Below are 16,600 nucleotides of genomic sequence, written 5' to 3'. Positions count from 1 at the left end.
TGGTGGTATGTACGTACAGGAGCTGGTGGTCGTTCTCAATGTATGTGTGTCCTCTATATGGTTGGCTGTCAGAGGTGAAGTGAAAGTGAATGAAGTCCACGCTTTCCCTTTGGCTAAGTGTGTGCACCAGGGAGCAGTGAGAGGTCACTGTGTCACGTGTGTACACCCAATCATGTATATGCAGTACTACTCATGTTCTTGTATATAGTGATCTGTGACGTCACAATAAGTCCCCATTGCTGTGTATGTCAGTGTTACACAGCCTGTGTCCTGGGTGTTGCCAGTGTACAGAAAGCCTAAGGGCCCATTCACACCAGAAACTGCATTTTTGCATGCACGGTGACATGCATTTGACACACGTTTGCATTCATTTATGGTGCATTTCAGCATTGAACTGATGGTGCATCTGTCCCCCCAGCGCCTCTGTACTGAGAACCGAGCGATCGAACATCATAGATGGATCGGTTGTCTCACCTCCTAGAGCAGAAAGCTGCTGCCTGCCAATCAGTAGCTCTCTGATCCCCCCCCGCCGCTTACTGGAGCGCTGAGCTCTGGAGGGGCGGGGAGTGGCCTTCTCATTGGCTCGTTGAGAGGCTGAGACAGGCATCAGTCCAGGTAGCTGGTGGATCCAGACTTTATTGTCGGGATTACGTGGTGCCTGGACTGATTCCAGTGACATCAGCAGAGAGTGGATTTCAGCCCGCTCTCTGCTGAAAACGGGTCACAGGAATGCAAAACTAATTGCACTCCTGTGACCCATAGAAGAAGCCCAGCCAAATGAGCTCAGGCTGGACTTCTCCTTTAAGATCACTTCCGTCATCTTTGGGCTTTTGTGTGAACTGCTGTGCAGAAAAACGCAGCTTGCTGTACTTTTTTGCACTGCAATAGTGTGAACCATGCCCATAGGATAACCTGGATTTTGGACTGTCTATGCAATTGGAGTGTAGTCAAAAATGCATCCCACTGCATCTGGTATGAATGAGCCCTAAGCACCCTTTCACACTGGCGAATTAAAAAAAAATTCAGTGTATGTTTATATCGCATTTTATTAATGTGTTTTTGTTGCATCTCTGGATTCCCGATTCCCAGGATGCATCTGTGAAACTAGGACACGTTACTCCAAAAACGCACCACAGATGTGTTTTTGACCCTTTTTTTTTTTTTTTTTTAAATGCGTTTTTGTTGTGTTCCCATTGAGTTACAGTGGAAGGTGCACTTTTCAAAAGCACAACAATGATGCTGCACGCAGGACTTTTCAAAACATGGGATTTAACGGGGAATAATGTTCATGCACTTTCGTCATGCTGGAAAGGTGTGTTTCAGTATGGCAAAGGAGCACCAGTGTGAAAAGACCCTCGGGACTGTGCAGGTAACTTTGAGGTTAGTCTCTTCAAGGCCCCATTCACACCGCTTTGTCGCTTAAAGCACCAAAACACTGAAGGAGGAAAAAAAAAAAAGCAATTGTTTTCTATGAAGATGGTTCACATCTGCACTACAAGTCGCGTGAAGCCAAACACTTGAAGCTTAAAAAAGTCCTGTAGCTCGAATTGGGCAGATTGGTGCATTTTGTAAGCGTTTTTTGTTCCATAGAAATGCATGGAAGCACTTGATTCAAGCGTTCCCCCTGAGCAGGTGGATGACAGGTCTGTCTCTGCTCACTGTACTGAGATGGACCTGTCAGAGTCCCGCTCTCCTCTATGGGGAGATTGGATGAAAGTGGACCGCTTGTCTGTTTTCCTCCAATCCACCAGATGGATGGAAAATCGGGTCACTGTCTGCCTGGATTTCACGGACAGGATCGGATAGTAGCGGGTGTCAGTGGACATGTCACCACCGACATCCGTCGCTCCATAGGAGTGAATGGAGGCTCCGATCAGGTCCGCCTGACAGGCGGACCTGAAAGGAAAGCTTGTGTGAAAGGACCTTAAAAACGCAGTACACAAATGCTCAAAACGCACATACAAACACTTGAAAACGTGACACTCGTGTGAGTGCATGCAGAAAAACTTAGCTCCTCACAAGTATGAACCAACCCTTACACTATCTGAAATGGAAAAAAAAAAGTTTTCCACTTTAAGGGCTCGTTTAAACCAGCAGCTGCGTTAGAACACAACCACTGGTGTGCAGCGTGAAGGCAGTGGTGCTGATGTGCATAACACTAATATATATTTATATATATATATATATTTTTTTTTTTTTTGTGCGTACTTTATTAAAATGTCAAACGGTGGTATTTTCTAAAGTTCTATTGCCTTTATGCATTTTCATGTATTGGTGTAAATGGAATTAAACTAAATGCAGGTAATAGCATAGTGTAAATTCTACCATTTAAAACCATTCCATGCATTTATAGGTGTTTAGAAATGTACTAATAAGCACATGTATGTCACTGCCAGTGTGAATGAAGCTTGAGGGCTTGTCCAGTATATTGAGATCACTGTTAAGGGAATGGTGCCAATACATCATAAGACACATTGCACTGTTTACCTGTTTCTTTTTCAACTTTATTAAAATGTCACAAAGTGACATTTCATTAATCTTTATTCACTGCTGCGGGTTGCGTAGCTGTGTATGTCACAAGATAAAAAACAAAAGCAGCATGTCCTCCCTTTTGCCCAGAGCAAACCACTACAGTACAGTGGTGTGAATTGGGATTCAAGGCAGATTGACTTATCTATGCATTGGGACTGTGTTTGGCAAGCCTGTACAGTGCCGCTCAACGCTTATGGTGTGAATGAGCCCTTATCATTGTAAACACATCTCCAATGTTCATCAGTGGCGTCTCCAGCTTTCATATTTAGGGGGGGCACATGGGGGGACAGGGACAAAAGTAGGGGGGCAACTATAAAATGCATATATATATATATATATATATATATATATATATATTTACCCGAAAATAAGACCTAGCGTGATTGTCGGTGATGGCTGCAATATAAGCCCTACCCCCCCAAATAAGCCCTAGTTAAAGTCCTTGTAGGTCTTATTTTCAGGGTAGGGCTTATTTTTGGGGAAACAGGGTAGGGCTTATATTGCAGCCATCACTGACAATCACGCTAGGTCTTATTTTTGGGGAAACAGGGTATATAGATATATATCTATATATAGATATATAAATATATACTGGGGCCCTTTACTACGACCCCACAATGGCCCTTTCACATGTTCTGCAGTGTGCTCCCTTCCTACTGTATTGGGGTCCCCCAGGGTGGCAGAAAACAAGATATATATATGTCACCAACATACCAAGAAAATATAAGGATCCAAAGCAGTGGGAGAACTATCAGGGTTGCAAAGGTTGTCTTGCCACCGGCCCCTGGTGTTCTGCCACTGTGGGCTTCCCCAGCCTCCTCTTGCTGTCCTGCCCCTGCTATTGACTGCTCTGGTATGGTATCTCTTGGAATTTAAAGGCTGGTTCTCCTGTCCTAAGGATGGGAGAAATCAGTCTGTTTTTTCAGTAACTGATAGTCCTGGTGGAGTCCTTCCTGCAACTCGCTCTTCTCCCTGCCAATGAGGATGCAGGGGAAGGAGCAGATCGGGCAGCCGTGGTTGTGTGAGTGCTCGCATTATGCAGTGTCAGCAAGCAGAGGAAGGGGGGAGGAATCACCCGCAGGAGCTGACTGGGGACTCTCTCCCTCTTAGACATTGATTTTTTTTGTAAAAAAAAAAAAAAAAAAAGATTTTTTTTTATTGGGGGTTTTATTGGGGGGGGGGGGGGGGGCATATGGTGGGGAACAGCATAATGTTTGGGGGGGGGGGGGGGGTCAGGGCCAGGGACGCCATTGATGTTCATATAGACTTTCAGTTATACATGGTTTACAGCAGTTTGTAGATCAAGCTTCCTTCTGTTTTGCAAACGATGCTGCAATTCACATGTACCATGTAATGTCCTGCCAGGAAGGAGCAAGTTCACAAATTGCAGTACACTGACTTTTTTTTTTTTTGCAGGAAAGTGTATGTACACTTTTTCCTGGAGTGGTGGCAACTATGCAAAAGTGATGTAAGCATAGTGAACTTTCCGCTTGCCACAACAGCTCATTAAATATTGTGCTTATATTTTTTTAATAGACACCCACTGTGTTTGCTATATTTGTTTGAAATGCAAAAAGGATTAAACTGGTATTATGGAAGTTGTATGCGCCATAGAAGTTGCAGTAGCTGTGACCATAAAAAATGGGTCTGTGACAGTTAATTGGTGTTGTGGGAGGCAGGGCATCGCTAAGACAGGAAGTGTGTCTCCTGCAATACCCTTCAATACAAATTCAAAGGCACATATTGGGGAGGGGAAAAAAAAACCAAAGGAGGGCCAGATGGGACCGAAAAAGGTGAGGCTTGAGTTTTTTTTTCTTTAAAGCCCAAGTGTAGCTAAAAGAAAAATAAGCTTGAAGGGACATAACAGTCAGTAGAATCTATCCCTTGTGCTGATTCCTCTGCTGTAGAAATCCTCCTCTGTCCATGTGGTCCCCCCCCCCTCCCCCCAAGCTTGCCTTTGAAGAAATTTCTCTCTGTTCCAGTGTGACAGCGCTTGGTGCATGAAAGACCAGGCTCCATCGCTGTCGTACCTGGAAGTTTTAAGAGCTTTTCTTTGCTCCTGTCATCTGAATGCAGCTATGGGGAAGGAAAGATGGATATGTGGTTGTGTGAAAAGGGAACGTAAAACAAGTGCATGTAACGTGTCCTTAGGTATAGAAATATATAATATATAATGATATTAATATAATCAAACCTGCACCTAACCACCAACTTTTACACCCATCAACTGCATAGGATTTATATTTGTGATGAACGGATTCTTGACAAAACAGGTCCATACATTGTAAATTCAAATTGCCGCGCGTATAGTGACAACCAAAAATTGATATAGGTGAGCCAAATGTACAATAATTCTTAAAAAAAAGTAAAAAAATCTTGTGTAATCCATTGCTTGCAACACCCAAGTGCACTGTCACCTCCAATTAAGGGGGCCTTTTAAACTTAAACATAACAGAAATCACGCTGGCAGATCCAGTGATAGCAGCTGGCAAAAACAACTAGATGAATTGTATACAGGTATAAATTTACATTGCCGCGCTTATAATGACAACCAAAATTTATATAAGTGAGCCATTATATCCAGATGGACAAGAAATAAAGTGTAAATGACAGTCCCAAATAAATCCAAGTCTGAATCCACCGCTGTGATGATGATAGTGAAAATTTCTTGTGTAATCCAATGCTTACAACACCTAAGTGTACCATCACCTCCAATTAAGGGGACTCTTACCGGAATCTTTGGACCCTTTGTATATAAAGAGTCAAATACGCATGTAAATTAAATCTCTTTGGCAGGGGATCCAATTCGAGCACCGTCTCCAGGGGGGGGTTCTAATATCACCTCCAAGTCTCCATACAAGATCCGCTTATTATCCCATCCAGTGGCCCGGAGTAGGTCACCATGCCTCAGTCTTTCCTCCTCCGTCTATGAGTACGCCTTGTGTACGATGACGTCCTGCTCCTCTGATCACAGGACCCTCTGATAGGTGCACAAAATGGCGGCTGTGGTCACCACACAGTATGGTGAACTAGTCCATGCCACTGGATGGGATAAGCAGTGGATCGGGTCTGAAAACTTGGAGGTGATATTAGACCCCTAGAGACGGTGTTCGAATTGGATCCCCTACAAATGAGATTTAACCACTTACCCACTGGGCTTTTTCTGGCACTTTTTGTTTATAAGTTTAAATCAGTATTTTTTGCTCAAACATTACTTATAACCCCCAAACATAATGCTTTTTTTTTTTTTTTTTTCAGAGGTCCCAGGGAATAAAATGACGACAGTTGCACATTTTTATGTCACACAGTATTTGGGCAGCGGTTCTGCAAACACAATTTTTTGGGAAAAAATACATTTTAATAAATAAAAACGGAACAATATTTACCCCCAAGTTTTTGTATAATGTGAACGATGATGTTATGCCGAGTACATTACTACTGTACCTAAAAATCTCCATAAGTAACACTTTAAATGCCTTTTACAGATTATCTGTTTAAAGTTAGAGGAGTTCTGGAGCTAAAATTATTGCTTTCTCTGTAACATTCGTGGTGATACCTCATGTGTGCATGACTTGCGTATACGTTCGCTTCTGTGCGTTTGAAATTTTTATTTTTTTATTATTAAAGTGTTTCTAACCCTAAAAAAAAAAAAAAAAAAAAAAAAAAATGGATTCTGTTCCTTTAAAGCATTTTATACAGCACAGTGCTTGTACTGTGTCATTTGGCTCCCTGTATCGCCTAAAAAACCCAGCTGATCCTGCCAGGTTCTACCCTCCCCCCCTGTAAACTGGTGACGGTTTATCATGGCTGCTGAGCTCTGACACCGTAGTCAGTTTACCTGCCTCCATCCTCCGCTGTGTATCCTCTCTCTCGACCCCCCCCCCCCCCCCCGCCTGTTGGCTCCATCCACTCTATGATCCTTCCCTCCAGCTTGTAAAATAATAGTGTTTTCTCTCTACAATCCCCTCTGTTAGATAATAACGTGTCCCGCTGTATGTCCGCTATCTACTTTAATTCAGAGAGTCTCCCGGCGCTCACGCGACTCCTCGTCTCTCTCCTCTGCTCTGACTTCAGCATGAGTTCTCGGCCCCTCCTGCTGTATCAGTCAGATGGGGAGAGGAGAGAGCCGAGGAGTCACGTGAGCGTCGAGAGGCGCTGTGATATAAGGAAGAAATCTGCTTTTTTTTTATAAAGGACATACAGTGGGGCACGTTATTATCTAACAAAGGGGATTGTAGAGGCATAACAAGTGGCTTTACATCTGTTTAATTTTACTTTTTATTTTTACACTGTCCCTTTTAATTTTTCTTTTTTTGGATCACTTTTATTCCTATTACAAGGAATGTAAACATGCCTTGTAGTAGAATTAAGAATGACTGGTCCTCTTCATGGAGAGATCTGGGGTCAAAAAGACCCCAAATCTCTTCTTTACCTTTTAAAAGCAAAAGATCACAAAAAATATTTTTTTTTGATCTTTTGCTTTAACCACTTAAGGACCGCCTCACGCCGATATACGTCAGCAAGGTGGCACGGGCAGGCAGAATCACGTACATATACGTGATCTGCCTCCCGCGGGCGGGGGGTCCGATCGGACCCCCCCCGGTGCCCGAGGCGGTCCGCTTCTGACCAGCGGTGATCAGAGATGAGGGGGAGACCATCCGTTCGTGGCCCCCCCCTCGCGATCGCCGCCGGCCAATCAAATCATTCCTTTGCTGCTGTATGCTAAACAGCAGCAAAGGAAATTATGTCATCTCTCCTCGGCTCGGTATTTTCCGTTCCGGCGCCGAGGAGAGAAGACTGGAATTGAGTTACACAAACACACACATACAGTAGAACACGCCAGGCATACATTACACCCCCGATCCCCTCCCCGATCACCCCTCCCCCCCGTCACACTGACACCAAGCAGTTTTATTATTTTTTATTTTTTTCTGATTACTGCATGGTGTCAGTTTGTGACAGTTAGTGTGGTAGGGCAGTTAGTGTTAGCCCCCTTTAGGTCTAGGATACCCCCCTAACCCCCCCCTAATAAAGTTTTAACCCCTTGATCACCCCCTGTCGCCAGTGTCACTAAGCGATCATTTTTCTGATCGCTGTATTAGTGTCGCTGGTGACGCTAGTTAGGGAGGTAAATATTTAGGTTCGCCGTCAGCATTTTATAGCGACAGGGACCCCCATTTACTACCTAATAAATGATATGCGTCGCCCCAGGCAGCGTCAGATTAGTGCCAGTGCTGCTAACACCCACGCACGCAGCATACGCCTCCCTTAGTGGTATAGTATCTGTACGGATCAATATCTGATCCGATCAGATCTATAATAGCGTCCCCAGCAGTTTAGGGTTCCCAAAAACGCAGTGTTAGTGGGATCAGCCCAGATACCTGCTAGCACCTGCGTTTTGCCCCTCCGCCCGGCCCAGCCCAGCCCACCCAAGTGCAGTATCGATCGATCACTGTCACCTTACAAAACACTAAACGCATAACTGCAGCGTTCGCAGAGTCAGGCCTGATCCCTATATCTGATCCGATCAGATCTATACTAGCGTCCCCAGCAGTTTAGGGTTCCCAAAAACGCAGTGTTAGTGGGATCAGCCCAGATACCTGCTAGCACCTGCGTTTTGCCCCTCCGCCCAGCCCACCCAAGTGCAGTATCGATCGATCACTGTCACTTACAAAACACTAAACACATAACTGCAGCGTTCGCAGAATCAGTCCTGATCCCTGCGATCGCTAACAGTTTTTTTGGTAGCGTTTTGGTGAACTGGCAAGCACCAGCGGCCTAGTACACCCCGGTCGTAGTCAAACCAGCACTGCAGTAACACTTGGTGACGTGGCGAGTCCCATAAGTGCAGTTCAAGCTGGTGAGGTGGCAAGCACAAGTAGTGTCCCGCTGCCACCAAGAAGAAGACAAACACAGGCCCGTCGTGCCCATAGTGCCCTTCCTGCTGCATTCGCCAATCCTAATTGGGAACCCACCACTTCTGCAGCGCCCGTACTGCCCCCATTCACATCCCCAACCAAATGCAGTTGGCTGCATGAGAGGCATTTTCTTTATGTCCTCCCGAGTACCCCTACCCAAAGCGAACCCCCCCAAAAAAGATGTCGTGTCTGCATCAAGCGCGGATATAGGCGTGACACCCGCTATTATTGTCCCTCCTGTCCTGACAATCCTGGTCTTTGCATTGGTGAATGTTTTGAAAGCTACCATACACTAGTTGAGTATTAGCGTAGGGTACAGCATTGCACAGACTAGGCACACTTTCACAGGGTCTCCCAAGATGCCATCGCATTTTGAGAGACCCGAACCTGGAACCGGTTACAGTTATAAAAGTTAGTTACAAAAAAAAGTGAAAAAAAAAAAATATATATATAAAATTAAAAAAATAGTTGTCGTTTTATTGTTCTCTCTCTCTCTATTGTTCTGCTCTTTTTTACTGTATTCTATTCTGCAATGTTTTATTGTTATTATGTTTTATCATGTTTGCTTTTCAGATATGCAATTTTTTATACTTTACCGTTTACTGTGTTTTATTGTTAACCATTTTTTTGTCTTCAGGTACGCCATTCACGACTTTTAGTGGTTATACCAGAATGATGCCTGCAGGTTTAGGTATCATCTTGGTATCATTCTTTTCAGCCAGCGGTCGGCTTTCATGTAAAAGCAATCCTAGCGGCTAATTAGCCTCTAGACTGCTTTTACAAGCAGTGGGAGGGAATGCCCCCCCCCCCCCACCGTCTTCCGTGTTTTTCTCTGGCTCTCCTGTCTCAACAGGCAACCTGAGAATGCAGCCGGTGATTCAGCCAGCTGACCATAGAGCTGATCAGAGACCAGAGTGGCTCCAAACATCTCTATGGCCTAAGAAACCGGAAGCTACGAGCATTTCATGACTTAGATTTCGCCGGATGTAAACAGCGCCATTGGGAAATTGGGAAAGCATTTTATCACACCGATCTTGGTGTGGTCAGATGCTTTGAGGGCAGAGGAGAGATCTAGGGTCTAATAGACCCCAATTTTTTCAAAAAAGAGTACCTGTCACTACCTATTGCTATCATAGGGGATATTTACATTCCCTGAGATAACAATAAAAATGATTAAAAAAAAAAAAAATGAAAGGAACAGTTTAAAAATAAGATAAAAAAAGCAAAAAAATAATAAGAAAAAAAAAAAAAAAAAAAAAAAAAGCACCCCTGTCCCCCCCTGCTCTCGCGCAAAGGCAAACGCAAGCGTCGGTCTGGCGTCAAATGTAAATAGCAATTGTACCATGCATGTGAGGTGTCACCGCGAACGTCAGATCGAAGGGCAGTAATTTTAGCAGTAGATCTCCTCTGTAAATCTAAAGTGGTAACCTGTAAAGGCTTTTAAAGGCTTTTAAAAATGTATTTAGTTTATTGCCACTGCACGTTTGTGCGCAATTTTAAAGCATGTCATGTTTGGTATCCATGTACTCGGCCTAAGATCATCTTTTTTATTTCATCAAACATTTGGGCAATATAATGTGTTTTAGTGCATTAAAATTTAAAAAAGTGTGTTTTTTTCCCCAAAAATGCGTTTGAAAAATCGCTGCGCAAATACTGTGTGAAAAAAAAAATGAAACACCCACCATTTTAATCTGTAGGGCATTTGCTTTAAAAAAATATATAATGTTTGGGGGTTCAAAGTAATTTTCTTGTAAAAAAAAAATAATTTTTTCATGTAAACAAAAAGTGTCAGAAAGGGCTTTGTCTTCAAGTGGTTAGAAGAGTGGGTGATGTGTGACATAAGCTTCTAAATGTTGTGCATAAAATGCCAGGACAGTTCAAAACCCCCCCAAATGACCCCATTTTGGAAAGTAGACACCCCAAGCTATTTGCTGAGAGTCATATCGAGTCCATGGAATATTTTATATTGTGACACAAGTTGCGGGAAAGAGACAAATTTTGTGTTTTTTTTTTTTTTTTTTGTTTTTTGCACAAAGTTGTAACTAAATGATATATTGCTCAAACATGCCATGGGAATATGTGAACTTACACCACCCCAAAATACATTCTGTTGCTTCTCCTGAGTACGGGGATACCACATGTGTGAGACTTTTTGGGAGCCTAGCCGCGTACGGGACCCCGAAAACCAAGCACCGCCTTCAGGCTTTCTAAGGGCGTAAATTTTTGATTTCACTCTTCACTGCCTATCACAGTTTCGGAGGCCATGGAATGCCTAGGTGGCACAAACCCCCCCCCAAATGACCTCATTTTGGAAAGTAGACACCCCAAGCTATTTGCTGAGAGGTATAGTGAGTATTTTGCAGACCTCACTTTTTGTCACAAAGTTTTGAAAATTGAAAAAAGAAAAAAAAAAAGTTTTTTTCTTGTCTTTCTTCATTTTCAAAAACAAATGAGAGCTGCAAAATACTCACCATGCCTCTCAGCAAATAGCTTGGGGTGTCTACTTTCCAAAATGGGGTCATTTGGGGGGGTTTTGCGCCACCTGGGCATTCCATGGCCTCCGAAACTGTGATAGGCAGTGAAGAGTGAAATCAAAAATGTACACCCTTAGAAATCCTGAAGGCGGTGATTGGTTTTCGGGGCCCCGTACGCGGCTAGGCTCCCAAAAAGTCCCACACATGTGGTATCCCCATACTCAGGAGAAGCAGCTAAATGTATTTTGAGGTGCAATTCTACACATGCCCATGGCCTGTGTGAGCAATATATCATTTAGTGACAACTTTGTGCAAAAAAAAAAAAAAATGTGTCACTTTCCCGCAACTTGTGTCAAAATATAAAATATTCCATGGACTCAACATGCCTCTCAGCAAATAGCTTGGGGTGTCTACTTTCCAAAATGGGGTCATTTGGGGGGGGGGTTGTGCCATCTGGGCATTTTATGGCCTTCAAAACTGTGATAGGTAGTGAGGAGTGAAATCAAAAATTTACGCCCTTAGAAATCCTGAAGGCGGTGATTGGTTTTCGGGGACCCGTACGCGGCTAGGCTCCCAAAAAGTCCCACACATGTGGTATCCCCATACTCAGGAGAAGCAGCTAAATGTATTTTGGGGTGCAATTCTACATATGCCCATGGCCTGTGTGAGCAATATATCATTTAGTGACAACTTTGTGCAAAAAAAAAAAAAAGAAATGTGTCACTTTCCCGCAACTTGTGTCAAAATATAAAATATTCCATGGACTCAACATGCCTCTCAGCAAATAGCTTGGGGTGTCTACTTTCCAAAATGGGGTCATTTGAGGGGGGGGGGGATTGTGCCATCTGGGCATTTTATGTCCTTCAAAACTGTGATAGGTAGGGAGGAGTGAAATCAAAAATTTACGCCCTTAGAAATCCTGAAGGCGGTGATTGGTTTTCGGGGCCCCGTACGCGGCTAGGCTCCCAAAAAGTCCCACACATGTGGTATCCCCGTACTCAGGAGAAGCAGCTGAATGTATTTTGGGGTGCAATTCCACATAGGCCCATGGCCTGTGTGAGCAATATATCATTTAGTGACAACTTTTTGTAAATATTTTTTTTTTTTGTGTCATTATTCAGTCACTTGGGACAAAAAAATAAATATTCGATGGGTTCAACATGCCTCTCAGCAATTTCCTTGGGGTGTCTACTTTCCAAAATGGGGTCATTTGGGGGGGGGTTGTACTGCCCTGCCATTTTAGCACCTCAAGAAATGACATTCAGTCATAAACTAAAAGCTGTGTAAATTCCAGAAAATGTACCCTAGTTTGTAGACGCTATAACTTTTGCGCAAACCAATAAATATACGCTTATTGACTTTTTTTTTACCAAAGACATGTGGCCGAATACATTTTGGCCTAAATGTATGACTAAAATTGAGTTTATTGGATTTTTTTTATAACAAACAGTAGAAAATATCATTTTTTTTTCAAAATTTTCAGTCTTTTTCTGTTTTATAGCGCAAAAAATAAAAACGGCAGAGGTGATCCAATACCATCAAAAGCTCTATTTGTGTGAAGAAAAGGACGCAAATTTCGTTTGGGTACAGCATTGCATGACCGCGCAATTAACAGTTAAAGCGACGCAGTTCCAAATTGGAAAAAGTCCTCTGGTCCTTAGGCAGCATAATGGTCCGGGGCTGAAGTGGTTAAAAAAAAAAAAAACAGAATTACTTCCAGCCTGGACCAGAAGTGATGTTATGACATGACCTCCAAAGCTATAGAGGCGATCAAGCTCTATCTATCTACTCTTTGATTGCTTATGGGAGCAGCCGGGCACACCGTTGGATCGTTTTTTGGGCGAACCGGCAGAAACGAGAAACACCGGAAAACGGCAGGAGGGTGGGACGTACCCTCCTGCTGCTTCGGGAAACCATTCCTGCGGCTCATAAGCTGATTGAAATGGTTTCACGAGAAAGCTGTCTGCCGGCTGCCAAAAAATTATACTAGGGTTATGGCTGATCTCTTTAGCCATAATCCTGGTAAACCACTTGCAAACCGCAACGTGTTTGTGTGTGTGTATATATATATATCAATATATATCGATATATCTATATGTATATAGATAGATATGTATATCTATCTATCTATCTATCTATCTATCTATCTATCTATCTATCTATCTATCTATCTCTAGATATATATACGTATTGCGGTCAACAAGTGGTTAATTTACATGCATATTTGACTCTCTTTATATACAAAGGGTCCAAAGATTCCGGTAAGAGTCCCCTTAATTGGAGGTGATGGTACACTTGGGTGTTGTAAGCATTGGATTACACAAGCTTTTTGCACTATTATTATCACAGCAGTGGATTCAGACTTGGATTTATTTGGGACTGTCATTTACACTTTATTTCTTGTCCATTTGGATATAATGGCTCACTTATATAAATTTTGGTTGTCATTATAAGCGCGGCAATGTAAATCTATACCTGTATACAATTAATCTAGTTCTTTTTTGCCAGCTGCTATCACTGGATCTGCCAGTGCAATTTCTGTTTAAATTTAAAAGGTCCATACATTGACAAACCATAATTGCATACAATAGAACTTTCAGCCAAGAAGAAGAGAACCCTAGAAGAACTGCACACAGACAGGCTCTGGCCACTACAGGGTTGGTTTTACAAACCCATAAATAACCTGCTACAGCTGCATACTGCACTGTTACACACTCCGTGTTCTTGTACTGATGCATTCCTTTTAGTATATCTGTTTATGGAGTCAAATAGGCCAAAGTAAGTCATAGTAAGCCTGTTTCCAGTATCATCCACACCAGGGTGGATTTGATATAAATCAATTCGATTTAACCACTTGCTGACCAGCCGCCGTCAATATACTGTGGCAGGTTGTCTCTATTCCGCAAATCGCCGTGGCTGTATATCAGTTTGTGCAATAGATACAGTGGACTCTGCGCCGCAGCCGATGCGCGTGACAAGCGGCCACGATGTCCGCCGGCCACCTGCGATCGCTGCACAGAGAGCCAGAACAGAGATCAGTCAATGTAAACAAACAGATCCCCGTTCTGACAGGGTAGTAGAGAGAGATCGTCTGTTCCTAGTTCTCAGGAACAGCGATCTCTCTCCGCCTCCAGTCAGTACACTCCCCCCACAGTTAGAAACACCCCCCAGGGAACACATTTAACCCTTTGATCACCACTAGTGTTAACCCCTTCTCTGCCTGTGTCATTTATACAGTAATCAGTGCATTTTTATAGCACTGATTGCTGTATAAATGTCACTGGTCCAAAAAAAGTGTCAAAAGTGTCCAATCTGTCCACCGCAATGTCGCTCTAAAAGTCCCAAATTCCCGCTAAAAATTGCTGATCACCGCCATTACTAGTAAAAAAAAAAAAAAATAAAATAAAAATGCCATAATCTATCCCCTATTTCGACGCTATAACTTTCAATATATGCTTATTGCGATTTTTTTTTTTTTCAAACATATGTACAAGAATACATATTGGCCTAAACTAAGGAAGAAATTAGTTTTTTTCTTTTATATTTTTTGGGGGATATTTATTATAGCAAAAAGTAAAAATTATTGCTTTTTTTTTTTTTTTTTCAAATTGTCACTTTTTTTTTGTTTATAGCGCAAAAAAATAAAAACTGCAGAGGTGATCAAATACCACTAAAAGAAAGCACTATTTGTGGGAAATAAAGGATATACATTTTGTTTGGGTACTGCGTCACACGACCGCGCAATTGTCAGTAAAGGGATTAAATCTTTCCGGTCCTTAAGTGGTTAAATCACGATTTAAATCAGTAGTAAAAAGCTTGATTTAAATCATATTTTTTAAAGAGCAACTGTCATCTCTGACCCGCTGTTAACTCACTGACAGTTCCATTCACTTTAATGGGATGGCTGGTGATGCGGCAGTGACACAACAAGGTGAGGGACGTAGCAGCAGCAGGTGAGTGGATGCCCGCTGACAGGCGCTGCCATGATGGGTCTGAAATGACAGGCGCTCTTTAAGTGTAAGGACTTTTTATTGCTTGTAGTTAAAATCTTTAATATTTGCAAACAAAATGAAGGTTTCCTATTTAGAATAATAAGCTGTCAGGTTAGTAAAACAGTGATATCAGAACTGATTTTAGGTTAATCACACATAGCTGGAGAACTAATCAAATGATTTTATTTAATTAAAACAATAACTTTGCCTGTGCATGTTATATCAGCTTGCAGAGCTTGAATTCATTGAATGAGTTTACCAAACATTTTAATATTGCAGAATGTACAGCCTTGTGCTATATAACTAAGCTCCATTTCATGCTGAATAAATTAAATTGTTAATGTATCTTAAATAGAAAACTATCTATAGATAGATTTTTACTCCAAAATCATTTTATTAAAATAAATTTGATAAACATCAGATTTAAATATTAAAAATGAGATTTAAATTTTAAAAATCTGATTTTTTAAAAAATTCTATATCGATTTTTATCCACCCAGAACCACACCCAGTTTTAGGTGACGATTCAATGCTTCGTTATACAATATAACAATCTAGGTCTGATGTGAAGTATGCAGAAATATCCAGTGCCTTGGCTTATTGGTTTTACGTAAGGCTAAAGGAGGACCAACGATGAGCATGATGGTATAAAGTGCTCTGAGGAGGCATAGGATTTATATCTAACAGCTGAACTCCGGTGCTATAGATAAGGAATCTAATTGTGATCATTTTATTGATTCATATTGATATAGCATTTTTATTTTTATCTGTATTTCCTGATAGGATATTTATTTTTACCATGTCATCGATCAAGTGTGTAATGCAGTCTGCGGGGACTTTAAGACACTGTGCCTACAGCTTTTGCACCAGAAGGACAATCAGCCTGTTTTCTGGTTCACCTACTACTACTCATTGGAGCAAAGTCGTTTCAGATGCTGAGAAAATTGTGGGTTATCCAACTTCTTTCATGAGTCTCAGGTGTCTTTTGAGTGATGAATTGAGCAATATAGCCATGCAAGTCAGAAAGCTGGTTGGAACAAAACATCCTTTGCTGAATACCGCCAGGTACTGTATAGCATGTATAACCTGTATAAATTCAGAGTATACATCATGCTTTATATCACTCTAAAAAGCTGTATGGTAGCTGCATAAATATAATGCTTAATCATGCTAGCTTGTATTGTCATTTTCAAATGTTAAGATATATTTTGTTTCTCCATAGCAGCATTTCTACCCAGTAGGTTAAAAAGTATTGACATAAATGTAGCATGTCGTGTTGACTACTAAAGCAAAAGAAACTTATGGTAACACAGGTCATACAGCAGGGGTAGTGAATTTGAATTCAAAATTTTTTCCAGCCAAGGTCCGAATCACAAGTCTGTGCCATGAAATATTGTACGTGTCTTCTTTTCTTGGTGCAAGCTGCACTCTGGCGCTTTTCTTACTGGTTCCTCCACACACTCTGGTAATACTCTGTAAATGTCCCCAATAGTGTTCCCCCTTACATCAGGTGCCCCTACCATAGTAATTTATTACATTGGGTGCCCCCATTAGACTACCCCCATAAATCAGTTGTCACCATCAGAGTATCCCCTTATATCAAGTAGTCCCCTCAGGGTGCCCACTTACATCAGGTGTCCCCATCACAGTGCCACCATACATCAGGTGTCCCCATTGTAGTTCC

The 16,600-nt window shown here is 42.1% G+C and overlaps 1 protein-coding gene across 2 annotated transcripts in view; it reads left to right on the top strand.

Annotated features, from left to right (window-relative positions):
- PDSS2 (decaprenyl diphosphate synthase subunit 2) overlaps positions 1 to 16,600 on the top strand; it is a 339,874-nt gene that overhangs the window by 141 nt on the left and 323,133 nt on the right. The window contains exons 1-2 of one of the 2 annotated variants that reach the window (XM_073627026.1): positions 1 to 5; positions 15,700 to 15,981. The exon at positions 1 to 5 is cut by the window's left edge and continues 14 nt beyond it. In XM_073627026.1, coding sequence (XP_073483127.1) covers positions 15,716 to 15,981 — 266 coding nt within the window. In that variant the 5' untranslated portion in view covers positions 1 to 5; positions 15,700 to 15,715. The remainder of the gene's footprint in view (positions 6 to 15,699; positions 15,982 to 16,600) is intronic. The other variant, XM_073627025.1, reaches the window with a different exon arrangement.

This window comes from Aquarana catesbeiana, linkage group LG04 (assembly GCF_042186555.1).
Source record: "Aquarana catesbeiana isolate 2022-GZ linkage group LG04, ASM4218655v1, whole genome shotgun sequence".
Taxonomy (NCBI): Eukaryota; Metazoa; Chordata; class Amphibia; order Anura; family Ranidae; genus Aquarana; species Aquarana catesbeiana.
The sequence above is the reverse complement of the archived record's forward strand: the minus strand, read 5'-3'. Positions and strand labels throughout refer to the sequence as shown.